Source organism: Lasioglossum baleicum, chromosome 3, assembly GCF_051020765.1.
Source record: "Lasioglossum baleicum chromosome 3, iyLasBale1, whole genome shotgun sequence".
Lineage (NCBI taxonomy): Eukaryota > Metazoa > Arthropoda > Insecta > Hymenoptera > Halictidae > Lasioglossum > Lasioglossum baleicum.
This window is the reverse complement of record NC_134931.1, coordinates 3,876,740-3,899,353: the sequence shown is the minus strand read 5'-3', so window position 1 is coordinate 3,899,353 and position 22,614 is coordinate 3,876,740. Positions and strand designations below refer to the sequence as shown.

Genomic DNA, 22,614 nt, shown 5'->3' with positions numbered 1-22,614 from the left:
TTCGAGTGCAAAGGGTTAAGCTCCAGTTTCAAGTGACCCATCCTGCATACACAAATATACATACCTTGCATATATATATTTTTTAAATATTATATATGTATACCATACACATTGCGTAAGGTTCAAGTTGACTTCCCTCTATTTTTGTTCAATTTCAGACACTTTATTTTTATTAATTCATTCAATAGCCGTACGACGTACAGTTGTTTGCAGATTTTTTTTTCCTACTTCTCATATTTTTCTCGGTTCACCTAATGTAGCGTGTAAATGTGCAATTACTAATAAGAGACCGACAGAATGGTACGTTTACCGCTCCGTTTCATTGCGCTCTCTCTCTCTCTCTCTCTCTCTCTCTCGCTCTCTCTCTCTCGCGCTCTTTCTCTCCCTTTCTCCATCGCCTATCATCATTTTTCCCCTGCGCTTTTGCCATTTTGCTCACCGCTCGGAGTGAAACGGATATATATATTTATATATATTTATATATAGTAGTATCATTAGTTACAATTGAATGATACACGAGCGTCACTGGCCGTGGTATAATATGAACACAGCCACTGAGACTCGTTGCCGGAAATCGTGGCGACCACGTAAATTGTGCGCCACGCATCCAAAAAAGATTTCTCTTAATTCTTCTTCTTCTCTTGTTCATCGTTTTCTTCCAACGCTGGTTTTCTCGACCACCACGTTACTCGATTCAACAAGCGACGCATTTTTATTTAACTCGACTCGAAATAACATTCGTAAAAGTTCGAAGACATTCGTTATTCTTTTCCTCTTTTTTTTCGTTTGCCATCCCGCCTCGTTTCGCCTAACGAACTCTCGTTACCACCCTAAACGCGTGTGCTCTTTTATCATCCCCTTTCTCTCTCTCGTTTCGTTCTCCCACATATATATCCCACTCGTACATATACAATTCGCTCGACGCTTTTCTTTTCTTCTCTGTGTGTATGTGTTCTCCCTTGAGTATTATATAGCTTTGTTTTACCTCCACGTCTTGGAAACATAAATAAAAAGCTGCTCGAGTAGACACACGACAATCGCGTTCACGAACCTCCCTCTAATCCTTTCGCTATGTCTCGTTTCTTTTTTCACCCCAACTTGAAACAACGCTCCCATAGAGCAAATCGAACGCACGAGCATATTCGAATTCATCGAGCACGCGTAACGTATACGATACGGTACGATACGATACAATACAATACAATAGAAAAAGAAAAAGGTAAAGGAAACTATTACATATAGCTACAGCACGCGACAACGATTGTGTTTCGGCGACGCTTCCGACGCTGTTGCGTGATGCGTACATGATAAATACATGGATTTACAATATGTTTTTCTATCTTGTGTGTATGTGTGCTTTCGTAGATTGCGCATTCTTCGCTTTGTAGTTAATGATTGCAGTCACAGTCAAACGCCATCACCAATTGCTTTCCCCTCTCTCCCCTCGCTCTCTTTACCCCCCACCCACGTTTTTTTTCTACTTTACATGATTCACATTTTTCGCATATAGCCCCTCCCCTCTCTCTTTCTCCCGCTCTCTCTCCTTCACGATATCGTTTTCTCTGTCTCGCACTATAATTGATCTTTTTCTTTTGTTACTGCTTCTTCTTTTCCTTCTTCTCCTTCTTTTCCTTCTTCTTCTTCTAATCGTGCCGGCTCTCCGTGTAGATCCGTAAATGTTTATCATTAAGGCTGCTCGTCCGATATACTTTAGAGGACCAAACATTATAATTGTTCGAAGGTACTTGCGTGTACAGTACAAATACGCGACCACTGTCCTCCCGAGAGAATTAACAGAAAGAGAGAGAAAAAACTAAAATAAATACTTAAAAATTGTTAATAAATAATAGTCTCGTTCGTTCTTCTGTTTCATTTTTACATCGTTCGCCTATCTCGTCTAAAAAAGGTGCTAAATATATACCTTCTCTAAATCATAATGCCGTACTTGAATTTCATCTTTCCTTTCTCTTCTTTTTTACATGTATACCGGTTATGGAAACGGTGGACAACTATGTTTTCAATTTAACTCGAAAATTTCGATCTGTTTTCCTAGTTTTTCTTTCTTTTCTTTTAATTATATACCAACAACCGAACCGCTCGTGATACGATCGTTTTCTCTCGCGATACAGTCGAATGGACGACAAAAAACCAAAAAATGAGAAAAAAAAGACAGATGGAATCGATACCACCATGACTGCTCGACGACCAACACTGTTGTATATAAAAATATCGTTATAACTAGGAGAGAAATAAGTATAAAAATATTTTTCCGTATTAGTTGACATGCACGATCTCTGTCCACCATTGTTATTCGTAAATGAACATATTATCTTCCAACTGCACAGGACTAATAACTTATACGTTGACGCGTCATATGTATTCGTTGCGTTTGACGATCGATTGGACAGTAGAATCCGGAATGTCGTTACAAATTCTTTCCTAGTATGCGTGTGTCTTATGGCTGTGAAGTGTAAACAGTCGGATGTACTCGAACACCATATTCTACCAAATATTTCAAACTATTCGAATATTTTATAGCGTGCAAGAAACCCTGACCAAAATCAATAGTAGCTAGTGCTAAATGTGTGAAGGTAGTGACACCCCATAGTATACAGGATGATTCTGGGAACTAGGACAAGTCACTGTTCTTTTTTCAGTAAAAATAGAAAGATGGTAGAGGAACAAATCATATGTCATAATAGGTCCTAAGAAGTTAGCACCCATCATTTTCTATTCTTACTGAAAAAAGAGCAGTGACTTGTCCCAGTTCCCAGAATCACTCTGTATACGCACTGCTTGGCTCAAAACGTGAAAATTTAGACTTACTATGATTTTGATCAATACATCCAACAATTTACTACGAAGACATCTTTATAGTTTCAATGATTGTATAATACAGAATTTTGAAATACACAGAAACTTTGAAGAGAAACGTAACGACGAAGATGTTTAACACACTTGTTCGAAAACCTTAGAACGAGTCTGACCGAGCCTCGACGAGGATCATGCAACCAAATCAACACTTTCTTGATATGCTAATATGCTAATAACATGCAAGGTACAAAATCTGAATTGTTAAATTACTCGTGATATAAATATTACGCCACAAGAGTTTCTTTTTTATGTATTCTTGCTATAAGAGTTTAGAAGCTATATCTCAGAAGCACCGTAAAGACTAAATGTGCATATTATCCTTACACAGACAATCCATGGCAGTTGAATTCGCATTGACAGCTAAATTCATAAAGTTAAACAATCTATCGTCTTAAGGCATCATCAAGTGTATTAAACATACGCTAATTTACCATGTACCCATTATTCTTGACAAGAATCATCATGCCGGACATTGTTTTCCTCATCGACTGAGTACATTCGTTTAAAAGATTTTTTACTAGTTCAAGGTTGCATGAATTCTTATCAAACTTTCAAAAGCTGGATTTCTGGTAACTAAATGATTTGAGAAGTTCGATAAAAATTGGATTGACCTCGAGATAGTAAAAACGATTTTTAACCCTTGTGTAGACGACCCGGATACCTATTTACTGAATTTCTTTCAAGGTTTTCCGCAGTGTTCGTCTAAAAATATTACAAAACTGTTCTGAATGGTCATTCTTCGCTATTATCTCGATTGATAGTCATAAAATAAGAATTCGTGCAATAAAGTTTTTCAATGATCTATACAATGACTACACAAGAATTAAAAAACAAGTATGTGCCAAGCCGATAAACGAAGAGTACATTCTTGAAAAGAATAATACTCGAACGGAAATATTTAGTATAATTGGAAGTTCGAGATTGGTTTACAGCTCTAGTATGTATAGCTGTTAGAATTTGAATTGCGTGAACGGTCGCAATTCTTGTGAATAATGACGAAAATATATATATGTATATATATGTATATGTATGAAACTATTCAGGACAGTAGTGTCCAATAGCCGTCGTAATACTCGTTCTCTTTCTATCGCAGTGTAAAATAAGACAAAACGTAGTACAGCGAAGCCGTTATGCAAAAGCTTGCGCATACACAGTAGTACCACCTACGAACCCGACGCAGACGTTATTCAGAAAATGAATAGTATAACAGTAGTAATCGTAACTAAGAGTAATATTATAGCAATAGCGATACTAACAGTAGTAGTAGTAATAGTAGTAGTAGTAGTAGTATAGTAGTAGTAGTAGTAGTAATAATAGTAGTAGTAGTAATAGTAATAGATAGTACTATTACGGCAAGAGCTACTATTTTCTCGACAGAACTCGATCGTCCAACTGAAACGTGTTTTCTGTTGCCGCAAAAGGAGTTGTACACTATATATAATATAATAACGAAAAAAAACAATGTTCGATCGTCACTCTTCACTGTGGGTTCTCGTTAATGTTCTTGGCAGGGCCTCCGAGTTGACAAATGAACTCGACGATGAAATCATATTTAGAGAATTTGATAGACCACACACACCATTAATGGTTCGGAAGCCAACAATATTTCCATCGTAACACTATTTGAAAATGTTCTAGTTGAAATAATTATTTCTTTCTTCCCCCCCACCCCTTTCTCGCAGGAGGGAGGGGCATTCACACCTTGGTCCACGGCCACACGGCATACGATTCACGCACGCGATTGCACTATAAATCTATTAATATAACAGGTATAAGTTATGACATGTCTAAAAATCCTGTCAGTTGTCACGCAAATCGAATTTGTACTTTTTCTCACATAGGTTTAGGTAAGAATCCGACGTTTGCACAAAAGATATCGATATTCTGTAAAGCCCTACCAACATCATCATCATCCAGTAATGACGCGTTCCGCCGTTCATCAAATCTATAATCGCGTTTTCCGACGCGCGTTACAGATTTCGTTCTTTTTTTTGCTCGCTTCGTTTTTTCCTCTTCTTTCTTTTCGTTTATTTCTTTTTATTCTTTTTTTGTAAGTAGAAACAATGCCCCTAAAAACGTGTTCTTTAGAGTTTTCAGGACTTAAGAGCCGAGGCGTTCAGCCCTCCCCGATCGGACAACAGCCACGTGGTTTCTTTATCATGCGTTTAACGACTTAATATTCCCATTTCTTCACGGCTCAAACAAAACTGAGCTTTTCTATGCTTTCCCTGACATTCAATACCGATTAATTAATACATTTAGCGTTTGTATTTCGTTAAATTGTTCATGTTCATCAATTCGCGTGGAAATTGAATGTCACAAGATCGTTCGATATCACAGTCGTTTTTCAATTATTTTAATGTTTATGTATTTACGAATATTACTTAGTATGTATATATATCTATATATATAGCGTACTGATAAATACAGTTATAAAATATGAGTGCGCCTTTCGCCTTCGTGTTTCAAAGGGCTTGCTTCTTTGTATAATTCTCATCGTTAGTTTTGTTTTATTCTTTCGTTCGTTTTATTTCCATTTATGTTTTTTTTATTCTCTTCCCGCAAAATTGAACCAATTGCACCAACAGTGCACGTGTGTGTGTATGTGTGTGTGTGTGTGTTCGCTCATTCGTTCTCTCTTTTTGAAGTTTGTACCCCCGTCTGTAACTGCAACCGTGTTTTCACCGTATTTTTTTTGCTTTAACCCTTTCACAATGTCATACGTTCACAATGTCATGCTTTCGTTCGTAGAGCACTCGCATCCAGTAACTGCGGTCTAAAACTTTCTTTTTAATCTTTCGCCATTTTTTTCTTTATAACGCACCATACCATTTTTGTTTTTCTTTTTTTACAGGACAACGTCTTCGTTACGTTTAGAAATTCTAATTAGAGTACATTAAAAGATTCAGGTACAACGAATTACAATATACCTGACACGCTCTGCTGAAAACTTTACACAGCCTACTCTCTAGATACAGCGACCAAAGTTATTCTCATTTATCATTATTGTTTCCATTTCTTTTTTTCTTTCTTTTTAAATTAATACAACACACTTTTCAATTAAGTTAAGATTAAAAAACGAGCATATTCAGAGTTTTACAACAGCGTTCTCGAACCTTGAAGCTCACTTTATCGTTGAAGAGGACGCGAGACAGAAATACGAACGAAGATTTCTAAAAGTAATCCTAAGACGCAGCCTGTGTCCTTCTCATAATATCAAAGCTCTTCGACTAGAACTGGAATATTTCACCGCGATTCAGTCGATCAAACCATGATATTGTCGGCGCAACGTCATCGTCTGTATCTGGGGACGGCAAAACAACAAAGTACCATTCGTCGCTGGATTATAGTAAATTTAAAAACAGGAATCGTCGCGAAATCTATGGCGATGGCGATGATATGACGTATCCCAGGCGTCTAGTCAAGTTTTGTAAGTGCGTTACATTCAAAGAAAAGAAAATATATATATTATTATCGATGATAATAATAATAAAGAAAAAGAAACTAACAAAACGGAAAGGGAAAAAAAAACAAAAAAAAATGGGAAAAGAGATAGTGACGGCGCCATCAGCTTAAATCAAACTACACAAGTTACTGGCCGTTCAGGCGGGTTGTACTAAAGCACTTGTGCATTTTTAAAGCTATATTTAATTTCTCTCTTAGACGCCACGGTATACACGAAGATACGCCCATAACATCCTTCAAAAAATTTAAATAATGAAGCCGCAACGAGCCCCATAGTCTCGACAGGAGTTCTAAAAAATTTTACTAAGTTCCTCCACCTACTATGTGTTGCATCGTCCTGCCCTCGTCTGGGCAATAACGATTCGATTCATTAGTGATTTAGACTACTTGTGTTCCTCAACACGCACGGCAACGAAACTTTGGATGGATCTTACATATCTTTGTCTAGTGCCTGACAAATCCTCTCATCTATGCCTCCATGAATGCTTTCGAAACGAGATCACTGCCTTCCACGCGTCACTGTCCGAATTCGCCTTCCCAGTTGTTAATGCTGAAATTGCACTTAGGATTTGTCAACACGTTCCGTCGCACGCGAATAAAGTATTATATAAGTATTATATATATATATAGATTTCTTTTTTTTCTTTTTAAAGTTATTTTCTTTTTTTTTCTTTTTTGAATTGAGGATAAACACAATTATTACTTTTTTTTTCTTTTGCATCGAGTTCGAAAATTGTAGTGCTCAGGCAGTCAGCGAACGTGATTGTGTATTATACGTGATAAATTGTCTGTCGTTTGTTGTGTATATGTGTAATATACGCGAGCAAAGATATGCGCGCGTTTAATGTCCGATCTGTATGTCGTACGTGTCTTTTTTTCTTACATATACTTGAATTTACGTGTACAGTAATAATAATGTTAACCAAAGAGTGGAAATTTATATGTTGATGATTACTTGTCCCATACCTCCCACCAATCGGTGCCGTTGCTGTTTCCGTTGTTAGATGAACTGTTATGCGATGAACTGTTATAGTTGCCGCCGTATCCTCCGTAACTTCCTGCAGAAAAAGAATGCGTTCATTCGTATGCGTTCTACGTTCACTCTTACACGAGTTAGACATATGAAACGTACAGGTTGTTTCAAAATTATATGTCGCGACCACTATAGCGTGTGATTCTGCACCTCTAGATAAGTGGAGATTTGTTAGAAAAATGGACGCAAAATTCACTTTAACATTGTTTTTTGTTGTATAGTACCGATCGCGACGAACAAAAGTTTCAAAGGAACTATAGATCTCAATTCAATCGTTCTCTTAACCCTTGTATAGCCAACCGGGTACCCAGATACCCATACACTACATTTCTTTCAACAATTTGTTAATGTTCCTCTAAAAATATTACAAAATTCCTCTGAATGTCCATTTTTTGCTTGCTAATATATTGATTTATAATCTTCAAATGAAAATTTGTGCAAATATGTTAATACATACAAAAGGTTTTAAACAATCTATACATTTCGGTTGGCTGCATAAGGGTTAAGGCAATTGTTAATTGCAAGGGTGCGGAATGCAGCTTCTCATGTCTCGATAATGCAAATGCAAAAGATGACGAGGTTTTTCAATGGTCAAAAGCGCTAGATAAAAGATCAGTCTAGGCTGCAATCGCCCTTAAAAGTCCTGTTTTTACGTTTACAAGGGGTAATTTGCATTATTCGGAAGCATAAAGCTGCGACAGCTAATAATAAGCGAACACCAACCTCCATAACTGCCGGGTCTGCTTGAGGAACCGTTATTGCGAATGGGTCCAGAGCCCGGCTGTTGGCGATAGTCTCTAGCGCCGAATGCACCGCTGAATCGTCCTCCTTTAGTGCTGCCGCCAGTTCGTCGAGTGGCACCACCAGAACTTCTTGCGTCGGACAACATATTTTCCAACCAGTCTGGTAGTTCTTGGTTAGCCTCGACCAGCAAAGACACCAAATCGCGCACCAAGTTATGATTCTTACTGTTGAAAAACGATGTTGCTAGACCTGTTGGAAAAAAAACAATAAGTGGCTTGTTACGGAGGATATACAAAATGAGTCTCGGTGATCTTTAATAGAAACAGGAACGAACCTAAATTGCCCATACGGCCAGTACGACCAATTCGATGAACATATTCTTCAACATCGCCTGGTAAATCGAAATTGATCACATGCTTCACGTGTGGAATATCAAGCCCACGGGCGGCAACGGCAGTCGCAACAAGTATTGGCGTTTTACCACCGCGGAAACGGCGTAACGCTTCTTCTCGTTCGCGTTGGGTACGATCACCATGAATACTGGTAACAGGATATCCCTGATGGTGCAAAAACTCGTCTAACATATCCGCACCCTTCTTTGTCTCCACAAACACCAGTGTTAATGATTCTGCTGCAGCTGATGCTGGAAATGTAATTATATGAACGTGACCTGTCACTTGTTATTATGTGTATTATACAGTCGCGGGAAAAATTCAGTGGACGCCCTTTAAAGACTAATAACTTTTTAAATATTTGTCCATTTTCCCCTGACTGGCAATGTATACGTAAATAGAGTTGTTACTCTCCTTTGAATCTTCGAAGAGTCGAAGCTTCGGAAAAGTAACAGCCCTACGCTTAAATTCGTTTAGCTTACAAAGATTTGAAACGTTGAAGTTAGCTTGAAGCAGATCAAGCAGAAATGAACGCTTGTCATGTTCTTCCACCCATAAAATCTTCTGAGTAATATTTTCAGACGTAGAGCCCACACGGCCTACAGCTAAGAAGACATAATTGCTAAGGAAATCCCTTGCCAACATCTGTATCTCCTTCGGGAACGTGGCTGAGAACATAAGTGTCTGGCGTTCCCCGGTAGGAGGCATTGTATCTTCTAAGACTATGCGTCTTATTTGGGGTTCGAAACCCATATCCAACATTCGATCTGCTTCATCCAATACTAAATATCTGGAATACAGAATTGAATGTTTCATTCGAAACTAGATGTACCTTTAGAGTGACCGGACTGGTCACTATAGAGGCCAAACGAAAGTTTTCAATTAGAAAAATGCCGGCCCTCTAGAAATTAACCCTTTGCACTCGGAGTTATCTTAACTCGAGAATCAGACATTTCTTCCGACCTAGAATATTTCTATTCCCTATGATTTTTTAAATTGTATGTACCTCATACAATACCTAAATGTTTGGTAATTGATTAGACACCGACATATTTAATAATGTAAACAATGTGTTGAATAATGGTAAAGCAATTTTTAGTGGCGCCTCCACCATTCGAGTGCTAAGGATTATGTATCTAAAATTGTGTAGGACAGTAATGGGCAACCGGCGGCCCGCGGGCCGAATTTGGCCTCGTAGTATACTGCCTGTGGCCTGCCGGGATCCGGCGCAGCAGAACTGCAGTCCGCGGGTTGCCCATCACTGGTGAAAAATACTTAACTTGTTCGTGTATTAATTATGAAAATCCGTACGTACCGACAATTATGTAAACCAATTTTACCCCGGATTAACATATCTACGAGACGGCCAGGTGTTGCTACAAGAAGATGGCAGCCACGATCTAGTTCTCGCATTTGGTCTGTAATATTGGAACCACCGTATACAACAGCGGGGCGCATACGTGATCTATATGCAAATTTCCTTGCTTCGTCATATATTTGAGTGGCAAGCTCTCTCGTAGGTGCTAATACTAGACCTAGTGGGTACTGTTTGCGCTTGCCAGTAGAATTGACATGTGGTGGCGGTGGACGTGGGCCACTTTCATAAATCTGATTCAATATTGGCACTAAAAAGGCCGCTGTTTTACCAGACCCCGTTTGGGCACAGGCCATAACATCACGACGTCCAATGATGATCGGTATCGCATATTTCTGTACGGGTGTAGGCTTATCGTAACCAGCCAATGTAATGCTGTTCTTTATTATCTCCGTCAGCTTGACTTCGTCGAACTATTTAAATAACATAAACTGGTTGTTAGTATACATTCGGAATTCAAGTACTCTCTGTTACAACAGGTACAAACTTACAGATGTGATGTGCGGAGGTATATTGTCTCCAGTAGCCTCAACTGGGATATCCTCATATTTACTAAAGTTAATACCAGTATTCCCAGTACCAAACAAATCCTCCTCCAATTGCTCGTCTCTGGAAGTAGGAATCGTCCAGTCGATCTCGGAGTTTCTTCTTCCACCTCCACCACCGCCTCCTCCTTCTCTCTCGTCCTTCCATCTACCAGCACCGCCGCTGCTACCCATTCTATGATCGTTTCTTGTCTCTGGCCAACGGTTATTCCTAGGCTGTGATGACCAGCTATCATTGCCGGAGCTAGCCGGGCGATCGCGAGGTCGATCGCGCTCGGAATTCGAGAATCTATAATCCCGTCCATTCTCCTCAGGCCCGCTACGTCTGTTACGTCCACCATAGTTCCCAAAGTTGCCGAAATCGACATCGCGAGAATTTCGCGGCTCTCTAAAATCTGAACCACCTCGGCCCCTATCGCGGTCCCTATCTCTTTCCCTCTCACGATCACGTTCACCGCCTCTATCTCTTTCGGAATATGATCTCGAGTTAGAAGAATGTTGATCTCCTGCAGAAGGACCGTTACCTACGAGCAATTAATTGCTTAGTTTTTCAAATTATTTTATACCTAAGGATATTTTCGACGGGTTCCATGAAAATCATCGACTCCAGATTTGACCTACAATCTTTGCCTGGCTAGTATCAGTGCAGAATAGTTCAAGAATAAAGTGTCAGCACCATCTTTACAAACAATATTAATGCCGGACAATACTGTCGTCGACGGTCAAAGTCGTTGTCAGTTAAAACATTGTATGCCAAAGTTCAAATCTGGAGTCTGTGATTTTCATGGGACCCATTTTCGACCAATGAATACAGTATCACCAAGAGGTTCTACTGACTCATGAATCCTTTCAGTAGCAACACCTCGGCTTCACGAAATGTTAAACTAAGCGTTCGTTTAACCCTTTACACTCGAAGACATTTTAACTCGAAAATGTAAACATTTCTTCCGACCTAGAATATTTTGTTCGTCATGATTTTTTAAATTTCATGGATATGAAATTGGTATAACACCTCGTACAATACCTAAATGTTTAGTAATAGATTCTATACCAAAATATTTAACCTTTAGTAACTTGCATGGTAATTTCGATGTCTTCATAAATGCGTAATTCCTGTCAAACTACTGTAAATAAATAATTAATTAGAACTAAAATAGTTGTTTCATTTGAATTGAAACATTACTATATTGAGGTCTTACCCATGCGAGCAGTTTTGCACAAATCAAGGTGCGAGTAACTAAAGGTTAATAATGTAAACAATATTTTGAATAATGGTACAGCAAGTTTTAGCAGCACCTCTCAGAGTCACTGTTCGAGTGTTAAGGGTTAACACAAAGTCCACTGTGCGAGTCGAACAAAACAGAAAGGAATACTCACTTCCAGATTTATTTCGTAGGTGTGGTGGTACGTAGCGGCCCCCACTTGGTTGGCGGGAGCCTGACAAGTCCAGACCAGCTAACTAAAATGCAAGAAATAGACTATTGAGATGACTATGGTTAAAATCTAACATAAATCAGAAAATTCGAAGTAACTTAAAAACGGTCTAATATAAACCAGTCGAATCCTATACACTTTGTCAAATACTAATGGGTGATCGTGATCATGAACTGTTTATACGTGAAAAATCATTATTAAATACAGTAGAACTGAAATTTGAACAGGCAAAAATATTCGAAGTTGGAGGTGGCAATCAATTAGGTCACGGGAAACAAAAGCAAAAAATATGTGTAGAGCGTACAATGCACCGTGAAGACTACAAACACGATATAAAAGCAACGCGAGAGTGCGTCATGGCACGAGGCATGCTGTTCCCGGAATTGGTTGCCGCCATTACAAAGCTGTACGTCACAACCGATCTCGACGACGACCCGAGTCTATGAAAATTTTTACGACTAACGAAAGACGCGGGATTAAATAAATCGCGGGGGGGTGGTGTGTGCAGGTTATGAAATGATGCGCATCCGCGTTCGAAAACACGATTTAGCTTGAAACAAAAGTTTCGAATAACACGGAACAATGAACGACTGAATAGAGAAACGGTTGTCAAAAATATAGAAGACGAATGATTATTTCTCTATTTTACCTGCTGCTCTAGACCTGATCCATTCTGGTTGGCTGCATTACTCATATTACTCCGCCTCGGTGCGTATTTTTCGTGGCTCTGCCGCAGAAGCTCTTTAGCTGTTTCTCGCCTAGACAATCACCAAGCAAAAAATTTCAATTGTTCGCTCCTATCCTCTCTCTCTCCTTCCGCTCCTTGCTGATCTACGAACGAAACTTGTCGATTAAGTCAAGTTGTTCTAATTACAGTGTCCGCTTGTCGCTACTTCGATGCAAAGGAAATTCGAAGACTGACTACTATGAAAGGCCTCTGGCCACACTTGACGTCGACGCAACAAAAATGGCCGAGCGCCGAAATACTGCTAGCAAGATGGCCGACAACTTATTTCCGCCGGATATTGCAAAAACTATGAGAGCACACTCTGCTGGACAATTTTCTTGACGTTTACCGTTCCTATTATTCTCGGCCGTAGCACATGCACTTTTAAACTTGGATTTACACCCTTGCACATGATATCGAAACGAAGTCTATGAACTTATTCCTGTCACCCATTCAATTTACTGCTTGTTAATGCACCTATGTTCAAGATAATAATGTTCATACTTCAGAGTGAATTCCAGAGCTAGATTCAGGCGTTACTGTACTGTACAGTGTACAGGATTACGAGTTTAAATGAAAATAAATGAAAAGCTATTGTAGGATTTGGTATATTTTGAGTTTCCAAATTTCTACAGGGTAGGTTGGATACGAGTTGTTGGTCGCGAATTTGATTTGGGTAGATTATCGGGTTCTCGCACGCCTCTAGTAATTTTATACAAAGAGGAATGAGTTTTTGGCGCTTTTTATTGTACAAGTTTCAAAATTTAATCAACGTTTAATCTAATCGTCTTTCTTGGTGTCGGTTTTTCCTCCTCTGATTCTTCCGGTACGACGCGCAGCAATAAGACCGATCTTACGACCAGCGCTGGTTCCACGTTTAACTGTAGACGCTTTACCAATGTGTTGATGGTTACCACCACCATGAGGATGCTCGACAGGGTTCATAGCAACACCACGAACCTGTAAAAAAATAAAAGTATTTCAAATACCATACAACAATAAGATTTCATCTTACTGTAAACATGCAAACAACTCAGTAAAATAATGTCCACACGAATTATTCAGGTTTCAAATGTCTAAAAGCATCATTGCGAAGTATTCGTAGTAAAATATGAAGATACATATGCATTATAAAATTCTCTACCTTCGGCCAGCAGTTCCTCTTTGCCTTGTACTTGTGATAAGCACGGCCAGCTTTAAGAATAGGCTTGTCAATACGTCCACCACCAGCAACAATGCCAACCATTGCTCTGTTGTTGGATGGAATAACTTTTTTAGCGCCAGACGGTAGCTTTACTCTGGTTTTCTTTGTATCCGGGTTGTGGGCGATAACTGTGGCATAGTTTCCAGATGCTCTAGCCAATCGGCCTCTGTCGCCAGTCTTTTCCTCCAAATTACAAACGATGGTACCCTCGGGCATTTGACCGACAGGCATCACATTTCCAATTTGAAGATTCGCTGAAATATACGATTCAAGTTGCTTATTTTTCTATCGTCATTTCGAAAACAGCATTATCTCGATAAAATCGTTTTCAGGGATACTATTCTTTGACTTCTGCCAAACGTAGAAAAGTAATGAACAAAGCTCGAGTGGTCTCGAGAAGTGTAAACATAACTAGTCCAATACCAAAACTTCTTTATTTTTCATTATTTCTTGATGGGACTTTGCCCAACATGTTCGTGGCATTTTTCTAATGAAAATCATACCAAATATGATATAATTCCAATTAGATTTACTTGTGTAATGATTCATCACTACTGAACAATGAAAGCTTTGTACACAAAGACTGCATATGAGAAAGAAAGAGACGCGGAGAGTTACGGCGCGCCGACACTGTTTAAAGAATTTCCTGTACACTGTTCTTCTTTGCGTCCGTAACATTCATCATTTGTTACACAAGTAAATTTCATCGGAATTATATCATATTTGGTATCATTTTCATTAGAAAAGTTCCACGAGTATGTTGGTCAAAGTCTCATAAAAAAATAATGAGAAATAAAGAAGTTCTGTTATTGGATTAGTTATGTTTACCCTTCTCGGCAACCGAGGCCTCTCGAGCTTCTTGGCCTCTCACAGGATATACTCTGCGGTAGTAGGGATAGTTCTGAGACAATTAAAAGCCAGACATTTGGGACATTCATCGAGAAAACACTGTACAAGTCTAACATTTGTTTACCTTTCTTTCCACAATAGAGGAACTGTCCGGTGTACATTCCCTCGGGTGCAATAAATAATTCTTTACGTGTTTTGAACTTGTACGGGTCACGGAAGTGCACGAAAGCTAAAGGTGCTCCACGACCAGGATCGTGAAGAATATCCTATAAAAAAAATATACAACAATTGTAGAAAACGAATTATTGGCGGTAAGGTATTATATTATATGACTTGAAAACATTTTCAGAAAGAGCCTCTAATATTTACTTCAGCCATGATCAGAGTAGGTAAAGTAGAATTCATCATGTATTTTAAATGAACGTATAAACTTCAGAACAGCGTTCAATCGAAAAATTACACAAACCTTCACAACACCCTTGATGTACCCATGCCTTTCAGAATAATCGAGGGAACGAAGTTTCGGTGCTCCCTTCCTCCTTTTCGTGTGGGATCTGAAAACAGACCCAGCACCCTTACGCTGAGCGCGAATTACTCGTCCCATGGTTTAGAACCTGCACAAAAATAATTGAACACGATCAAATACTCGTTCACTGAACCACCTACAGTAACACGAAACGTGACACTATGGTCCGTTAGTTGGCACAATATAACCTCAAAACGCGACAACTAGAATATAATACAAATTTCTCTTAATTAAAGAAAATATTTATTAAAACATCTAAGGAATCGACTAAGCATCTTCAATCATAGCAACTTTTTGTCGGATGAGTTTTAATTATGCGAATTTAAGAGGATTTTAACACGACAGAAAATAGTTGGTCACATACCAAATGAACCGATATCAAACAGAGAAAGACGCAGCCGGAAGTCGCTGCACGTTACGTTCTTCACGTTGGCTGCATTGCGTGCCCGCCTAAGTATGCGGATTCAAAATGATTTACTTCTTCTAAAATAAAAACGGATATACTTGATAGATATGTTTGTTTTATTGATACTATTAATACTAGAAAATTTTATGGGAATTTATTGTGTAATATCTTCGCGTTTGATACAAGATTCTTTCATTTTAATAAAAAATGTGATTTTATAATTGTAATAGATGTTTAAAAAGACTGGAATAAATATTAAACGAATTTTAATTCGGTAATTAACAATTTCTTTTTAAAGATATTCATAAATTATAATAACAGTTCAAATGACTTTTGAGTATTAGGAGCCTACATTGGCATCAAAGCATCAAATAATTAAATATCGTCAGATGGGTGAGCATAAGGTAAAATACAAGAAATCATATTTTCTAAAATTATTCAGTTCTCGTAGACAATTTATAGAGTAAAGAAATTTATTTGAATAACAGCGATGAAAATTTATACAATATAATTAATCATCAGTTTTTGGTATATCCTGAAAGAATTGTAACATTTCTTCTTCCTCTTTTTTATTCTCTAATGTTGCTTGTTCTTGAGCAACTTCAGGTTCAACAGATTTATCAAGACGAGCATCTGCTACTTTCAATCTTTTATTTGAAGAAGGTGCTAAGTCGTCATCTACAATGCTCTCTTCAGGATGAACAATTGTTGCTTTGTTTTTTCTATTTTGTGATGGTATCACAGCATCATCTAGAATGTTCTCTTCAGTGTGAGAAACTGGTGCTTCATTTTCTTCAGAATGAGAAATTATTGTCTTATTTTGTATATTTATAGATGGCGCCATTTCGTCATCTTGAACACTCTTTTCAGGATGAGAAATTGTTGCTTCGCTCTTTTTATTTGACGATGGTGTTATATTTTCATATAAAATACTCTCTTCAGAATGGGAAACAACTGATATACTTTTTTCATTTGACGGTATCATGTCTTCATCTAATGTACTCTCAGTGTGAGAAACAGTTGCTTCATTTTTTCGATTTGACGAGGCCTCTGTGTCTTCAACCGTTACATTTTCCGTATCGAAGAAAACTGCATTTTCTTCCCTCTCATTATGTTCTGCAATTTCGCCTTCAGGAATAAATTCCTTTTGTATTGTCCTGAAAAATTATTATTATTGTTTCGAATTTTGAACTTATTGTGGACACATTGGAATGACATTTTCAACTCCAAACGAGTCGGGTTCTTTAAAATTTTCAATATAAACTAGTAAATGCATATATTTACAACTTACTCTACTTGAGTCAATTGTATAGGTGGTGCGTGGGGATGCACGATTTTTTCTAGTTCAGCTAACGCTATTTTCGCCTCTTGAATAATGCATAAATCATTATCGCGTAGAGCCATTTCAAATATTTCCAAAGAGTATTGTGTCGGCAGAGGCACTAAACAATGCGGACTCATTTGTAAAGCTCTTAGAAGCCTCAGTAATTCCAAACGACAATCAGGATTTTCTTTATAAAACTTTTGCTCCGCAGAACTTAGGTAGCAGTCATATAGAAGAGGTATTATGATATTTTGTATTGTCTGTAAATATTACCATTTTGTTAATGAATGTGAACTGTAGCGAAGAATGTAGAAGCAGAAAGCTTACCTTAAAGAATGTTTGTTTTAAACAAGTACCACCATTGAGGAATATATGTTGTAATGCATTGAGAGAACTTTTACATATATCTATGTCTAAATAATGTTCTCTGCCAGAAGTTAATCCATTAGTTAGATAAGCTCCTTTTTCATATTGACTATCTCGAAGACGTTTTAACGCTCGTTTCGATAAGTTATGAGTTTTCTGGATCTATAACAAACATTTCAAAGTTGAATATATTACTGTTCCATTCCTCAATTTTTTGCTTCACTGAACTAAAGCAGAATATAGTCCGAACTTACAGTTAATAAAACGCAGTCTTTCTCTGGTACAATATCTTTCAATATAGAAGGAAGATACTCGTCTGCAATTGTTTCTACACCTGATAGTGAATTCGTGTTCACTAGCCAGGATGTAAGACATTTGTAAACGGATATTCTAACATTTTTATATGGTTTCTCACCACTGAGAGTTATTTTATTTTCTAACACTGTCTCTGTCCATTGTAACAATTGAAGGAATAGTTGTAATATTGTTGATCCAAATGGTATTAACTGCTCCTTGAATCTAAACATTATAAACACATGAATTTTTGTGCGATGTATTATTAAGCACTGTTTTCGTATGTATATATTTTTACCCATTTATTAACGCATCCAACACATTGAACAACGCCATATGCAACTGTGGTAAAATAAGGTATAACATTTGTCCTCTGATAGAGTCTTGTTTTTTTAAATTCGACGGTTGTATTGCTAATCCTCTACATAAAACTTTTAAAATGTCGTTAGGTAATACTGAATTTTTTTTATCGAATCCACTGTAAAATATAAATTACTTTAAGGTCAACATCTTATTAACATACGTACACTTATATTATATTGACCACTTACCGTAACATACAAGACAAATAAGAACAGAGATTCAAAAATCTTTGCTTTTGCTTGAAATAAAATTGAATAATATTCTCCTCAGATATATTCGGTAATTCCAGTTTATCCCAAATGCTTACATTTTCTAGTTCTATTAAACTGGAAAATAATACATCCATTACAGTATGTAAACTATTACAAACAAGTGCTTGGTGGTACAACCAACCAGTGTAAGTAGGTTTCGAAGCTGGTGGTTTAAACGAACGTTCTGTAGCTTTAGCTAAAAGTGCGTAACATCTTGCGCTTGAATTAACTAAGTTATCTTGGGTGGAATCGATTTGTGGTAGTATTAGATTCCTTATAGCAACCTGCAGTGATAAGAAATTTAATTTATTAATATTTGTTATACTTTTTGATGCGGTATAAGAAAGGAATTTGATTACCTGGAAGCGCTCACAGACTTCAGGATAATAATGCAACAGTATAGCGATTAAATAATATAGTGAACCACACTGCCTGTCCGAATGTAAATTGCTAACTGCATTTATAAGCTGTTTTACATTTTGCATAGACACTTGTTTCTGTATTTCTTGAATCTCCTTCGTTTGTATAATTAATTGGCCAAGAACTTTGCAAGATATATTTAACTCCTGTGGGACGCTGTGGATGCTTTCTAATATTTGCGTAGCTTTCGACATCCATAGTATACAGTATTTTGAAATTGTATCTTTAGAATATTGTGACAAGCTCTTGTCTAATATTAGTAAACCTTTATACCTGGTGGTAGCTTTATTTAAATAATTGTTGATAGTCGATATAATTATACTTTGTGCTTCGTCCACCTGGAATGAAAATGTTATGATTTATATAAGTTGAATTAATATTTAACCGAAAGTACTGAATTTATGTAAAGAATTATTAGAAATCTATGATTTTGGATTTTGAGGTTATCTCAGATTTCTTCTTACCTCTTCTATACTAAGCGGTATATCTCCGTTAGAACATAATAAATCTTGTAGAAGTTCTTCATATTCTTTCGAAGTGTGATCATAAAAATTAATCAATTCTACTATTGTTGCCATTGTTTTTTAACGTATATCGCCACACGTTTTTTTTATATGATTCTTAGAGGTTAAGTATGCAAGTTATATGTATTTATATGTATATATGTATATATAGGTGCGTATACATACATACAAATGTGTAAATACATGAGTAGATCACATAAACTATTTATAAAACTTTTTAAATTTACATATTGTAATTGACTGAAATATGTTTTACGTGTAGCAAAATTTCTATACTGTCCTATTACGTTCGTAATAAACATATAAAATATTTATTTGTAATGGAAACAATAAAATATGAAAATTATTCGCTTAGCGCAGTATGTATATACAATTAGAGTTTGCAACAAACTCTGTGAATCTTTTTTTACTCAATGCGATTGGCCTCAATCGTAGAAGGAATTATTATGTAATTTTGCGGCGTACTCGCGCGGTGATGACGGTACAAATAAGTTGTTCCCGCACTATGAATGCATTCGGTCGCATAATGAATTTGTTAATTGCTTGTGTAAAAGGTGATTGCTCATATAGTCTTACGATATGTAGGACTGACACAGGTAAACAATGAATTTTATGGGTAATGACAGCTAACGGAAGAAAGGCGGAAGCGGAAATCGAGAACAGTTATTATATATGTATATAGTCTCTATATTTCTCATTGAGCAGAGTTGATTCGAAATTCAATTAAACGCTTCGTTCAATTAAATTACAATGCAATTTGTAATTCTGGTCTCTTATTCAATTAAATTACATTAATATCAATGTTCTGAAAATTATACAAATTAATGCACGTGTATTCAAAACCACGATAAATAGGAACACTTATTGTTAAATTCAATAATTGAAAATTTACAATCGATATTTAATATTTAAAGATTTGAATATGTGGAATTTAGAAGTATAAGTTAAGATTGTAAAGATTTCTTGGTAGTATTTTCGATTGAAGATACACAATGTTTTGAAACACAATGAAGAATGCTGTTAATCACATTATTATATACACTTAGACTTGGTATCTGTTAATTATGGGTGACACGACAATGCAATGTTGCAGTCGATGTGAAAAAAAAGGAAATGTTCGTCACGCATTGCAAACACGAACAACAGAACAGCATTGCGCTCAGCCATTTAAGAACAAATCATCCTCGCGTTGCTCGTTGCATTAGACTTTTATTTGATGACACAGATAGAAAGCAATCATTTGATATGAAATAATATCCTCTTCAGATATTACTTTGGCTTTGTTTGCAACTATTATTTAGTTCCCTCCAATTATAACTAGATAAAAATCGTCCGCATTAATATCAACCTATAGGAGCTACTTTTATAGGAGAATTTTAGCGAGATAAAAGTTTTCTATAGAAGAGGAAAACTATTTTACACATTATTCGTGCAATTTTTTTAGTCGATTAAAATTTAATTCCCGGAAGTGTTCTATTCGGGAGGTTTTCCTCCAGATAACGATTCAGTTTGATACGTTGAAACGTATGATAAAACCTGTAAAAATGAAAGGAACATGATCAAGAGCAAACTTATCGTAGTATAAATCGTGTGCTGCAAAATTCCTTATTGCAAGGTCAAGATTAAAGATAAAGCCGCTGCAGCGAGAAAAAGCTTGCGCACTTTTACAGTAACGATGCGCGTACCGTTTTATTACTGTAATATTATTCACGTCAACGCGATAATGCATTCTTTCGCCTCTCATCTCATTTTTTCCGAGACGTTCTGGGTTATAAATCATGTTGTACAGAGAGATTGATGACAATGGATGTTTAAAGAAATTCGTAGTGTGCACGATTATTATATGTACATATGGATTTATATAATAATTTCGTATCTGGAATTATTTGTAGAGAGAGGGATTTCAAGTCAAACAAACTTTTTTTCTGTTTCACTTGGTTTCTCTTCCTCCATTTGTATAAAATTATATTTTTACGTTCGAACATTGTCTAATTTCGTGGTATCTAGACAGCGGATTTTATGCATTTATGACAAAAATGCAATTTGAAACAGTAAAAATATTAGAAGAGTTTAAAAGTACGAAAAAAAGAAAATAAATTTCTATTTCGCTCCAGTTTGTTGCAATTCAGGTAAAAAATTTTAACCGTTTTTTTAGTAATATCTTTTTCTGTCGACATTTCCATCTGACTTATCGATTATTTAAATGCACGTTATACTGAAACTTTCACTATCAATGACGCAGTGCACTGTCAGTTCGCACAGGTGGGGTCTCATTGACGTATTTACGTTCATACATAAAAGTTGGATATTCGTGTGCATTCGTGTTTGCACCGTGGATGCAACAGTGAACAAATTCACATTTTATAACAAACAAGCCTTTGAGAGCTAGTTAATCTTCTCTCTGTGTATGGGGTGCAAATGCACCCTAGGCTAACGAAAACGGAAGTAAAAAGCTGACGTAATAAGTTATCTGTGATATGTTTCACATTTTTTAAATATTGTATACTTATCTTTTAAAAATCAATAAAATTTCACAAATACTTACATATGCAGACTTTCTTTCATTTCGCTCCAAATATGAATGGGATGAATGGGAGGAATGTTGAATGTGTTAACATTAGAATAACAGCACACAGAGAGAAGACTAATTGAATTTAATCAGAAGTATAAATACTTACTTCGGTTTTCACCTTTCACATCGATCGTGGATGGTTCATCAGGGTGTATAAAAAGTAATGGTCATCCGTTCTAGGGGTGAATCTACACCTCTAGATCGCGCGGTGTACATTCGCGAAAGAAACTTGTCGCAAAATTATTCATACGAAAGAAAATTGTTGTTGAAAAGTTTGTTTTTACATCAACATCTTCTAGTCATCGAGAAGAGAAAAAGTTTAAGAGGAACCATATGTCGTAAACAAATAGTTATCAATCGAGATATAAGCTGTTGAAATGTTTGCAAAATTTGATTGTGTGGATGTTCACCTTATCGTGTCGATGAGACAGAACATAATTGTGCGAATGCTTCGAGCAAACGGTACCAAATCATCTTGTTTCCCTGCCCATTTAGATCATAAATTTGAAGTTGCAAAATGTGAAAGAAAATCTTATGCCCATTGTTATACAGAAGAATACTAATCCTGTATTATAAAATGCTGCCGTACCTCACCTTTCCTTCAGCGGATTAGTCGATATACCTGAAAAGGATCGGTTCCGAACTGGCCGATTATTCTACAACCACCGCCCTCCGACAACTTAAACCCCGCAAGACACTTATAAATCACGCCATTGATGACAGAAGACAATAAGAAAGGGAATTTCCTCGACAGTTGCCGAAAGTTACATTGCTTCGCAAAAATTTAAACAGTTTATATCTCAGTAACTATTTGTTTGCAACATATGGTTCCTTTCAAGCTTTCTCTCTTCTCGATGACTAGAAGATGTTGATGTAAAAATAAACTTTGACAACAATTTTCTTTCGTATGAACAATTTTGCGGAAA

The 22,614-nt window shown here is 36.8% G+C and overlaps 3 protein-coding genes across 4 annotated transcripts; all 3 read right to left on the bottom strand.

The window, feature by feature from the left end:
• Nucleotides 1-5,438: 5,438 nt before the first annotated feature.
• On the bottom strand, nt 5,439-12,884 carry Bel (ATP-dependent RNA helicase bel). 2 transcript variants are annotated; one of them, XM_076420875.1, is made up of 9 exons: nt 12,512-12,879; nt 11,806-11,887; nt 10,375-10,952; nt 9,824-10,296; nt 8,991-9,298; nt 8,451-8,759; nt 8,096-8,365; nt 7,306-7,397; nt 5,439-6,889 (listed from the first exon to the last, which is right to left on the bottom strand). In XM_076420875.1, the coding sequence occupies exons 1-9, from the start codon at nt 12,554-12,556 to the stop codon at nt 6,884-6,886; spliced, it is 2,163 nt and encodes a 720-aa protein (XP_076276990.1). In that variant the 5' UTR covers nt 12,557-12,879; the 3' UTR covers nt 5,439-6,883. The 2 variants fall into 2 exon arrangements, with proteins under 2 accessions (XP_076276990.1, XP_076276988.1); XM_076420873.1 differs by lacking the exon at nt 5,439-6,889 and having other exon boundaries at nt 6,899-7,397; nt 12,512-12,884.
• Nucleotides 12,885-13,315: 431 nt separating this feature from the next.
• Nucleotides 13,316-15,640, bottom strand: Rpl8 (ribosomal protein L8). The gene is made up of 5 exons (XM_076420882.1): nt 15,533-15,640; nt 15,109-15,256; nt 14,767-14,908; nt 13,734-14,047; nt 13,316-13,549 (listed from the first exon to the last, which is right to left on the bottom strand). Exons 2-5 carry the CDS (start codon nt 15,244-15,246, stop codon nt 13,370-13,372), a joined length of 774 nt encoding a protein of 257 aa, XP_076276997.1. The 5' UTR covers nt 15,247-15,256; nt 15,533-15,640; the 3' UTR covers nt 13,316-13,369.
• Nucleotides 15,641-16,014: 374 nt separating this feature from the next.
• Nucleotides 16,015-19,704, bottom strand: LOC143207422 (proline-, glutamic acid- and leucine-rich protein 1). The gene is made up of 8 exons (XM_076420872.1): nt 19,057-19,704; nt 18,532-18,930; nt 18,110-18,456; nt 17,857-18,036; nt 17,519-17,783; nt 17,226-17,426; nt 16,866-17,158; nt 16,015-16,731 (listed from the first exon to the last, which is right to left on the bottom strand). Exons 1-8 carry the CDS (start codon nt 19,168-19,170, stop codon nt 16,086-16,088), a joined length of 2,445 nt encoding a protein of 814 aa, XP_076276987.1. The 5' UTR covers nt 19,171-19,704; the 3' UTR covers nt 16,015-16,085.
• Between the last annotated feature and the right edge of the window lie 2,910 nt (nt 19,705-22,614).

Excerpts from the sequence above, each read along its gene's own strand:
- Bel (XM_076420873.1), bottom strand. The coding sequence starts at position 12,556 with ATGAGTAATGCAGCCAACCAGAATGGATCAGGTCTAGAGCAGCAG. Across the intron at positions 11,888-12,511 it reads GATCAGGTCTAGAGCAGCAG|TTAGCTGGTCTGGACTTGTC; the intron begins GTAAAATAGAGA and ends CTTGCATTTTAG. Across the intron at positions 10,297-10,374 it reads TACCTCCGCACATCACATCT|TTCGACGAAGTCAAGCTGAC; the intron begins GTAAGTTTGTAC and ends TTATTTAAATAG.
- LOC143207422 (XM_076420872.1), bottom strand. The coding sequence starts at position 19,170 with ATGGCAACAATAGTAGAATTGATTAATTTTTATGATCACACTTCGAAA. Across the intron at positions 18,037-18,109 it reads TATTTGTCTTGTATGTTACG|TGGATTCGATAAAAAAAATT; the intron begins GTAAGTGGTCAA and ends TATATTTTACAG. Across the intron at positions 17,159-17,225 it reads TAAAACAAACATTCTTTAAG|ACAATACAAAATATCATAAT; the intron begins GTAAGCTTTCTG and ends TAATATTTACAG.
- Rpl8 (XM_076420882.1), bottom strand. The coding sequence starts at position 15,246 with ATGGGACGAGTAATTCGCGCTCAGCGTAAGGGTGCTGGGTCTGTTTTC. Across the intron at positions 14,048-14,766 it reads CCTCTATTGTGGAAAGAAAG|CGAATCTTCAAATTGGAAAT; the intron begins GTAAACAAATGT and ends CGTATATTTCAG. Across the intron at positions 13,550-13,733 it reads AGAGGAACTGCTGGCCGAAG|GTTCGTGGTGTTGCTATGAA; the intron begins GTAGAGAATTTT and ends ATTTTTTTACAG.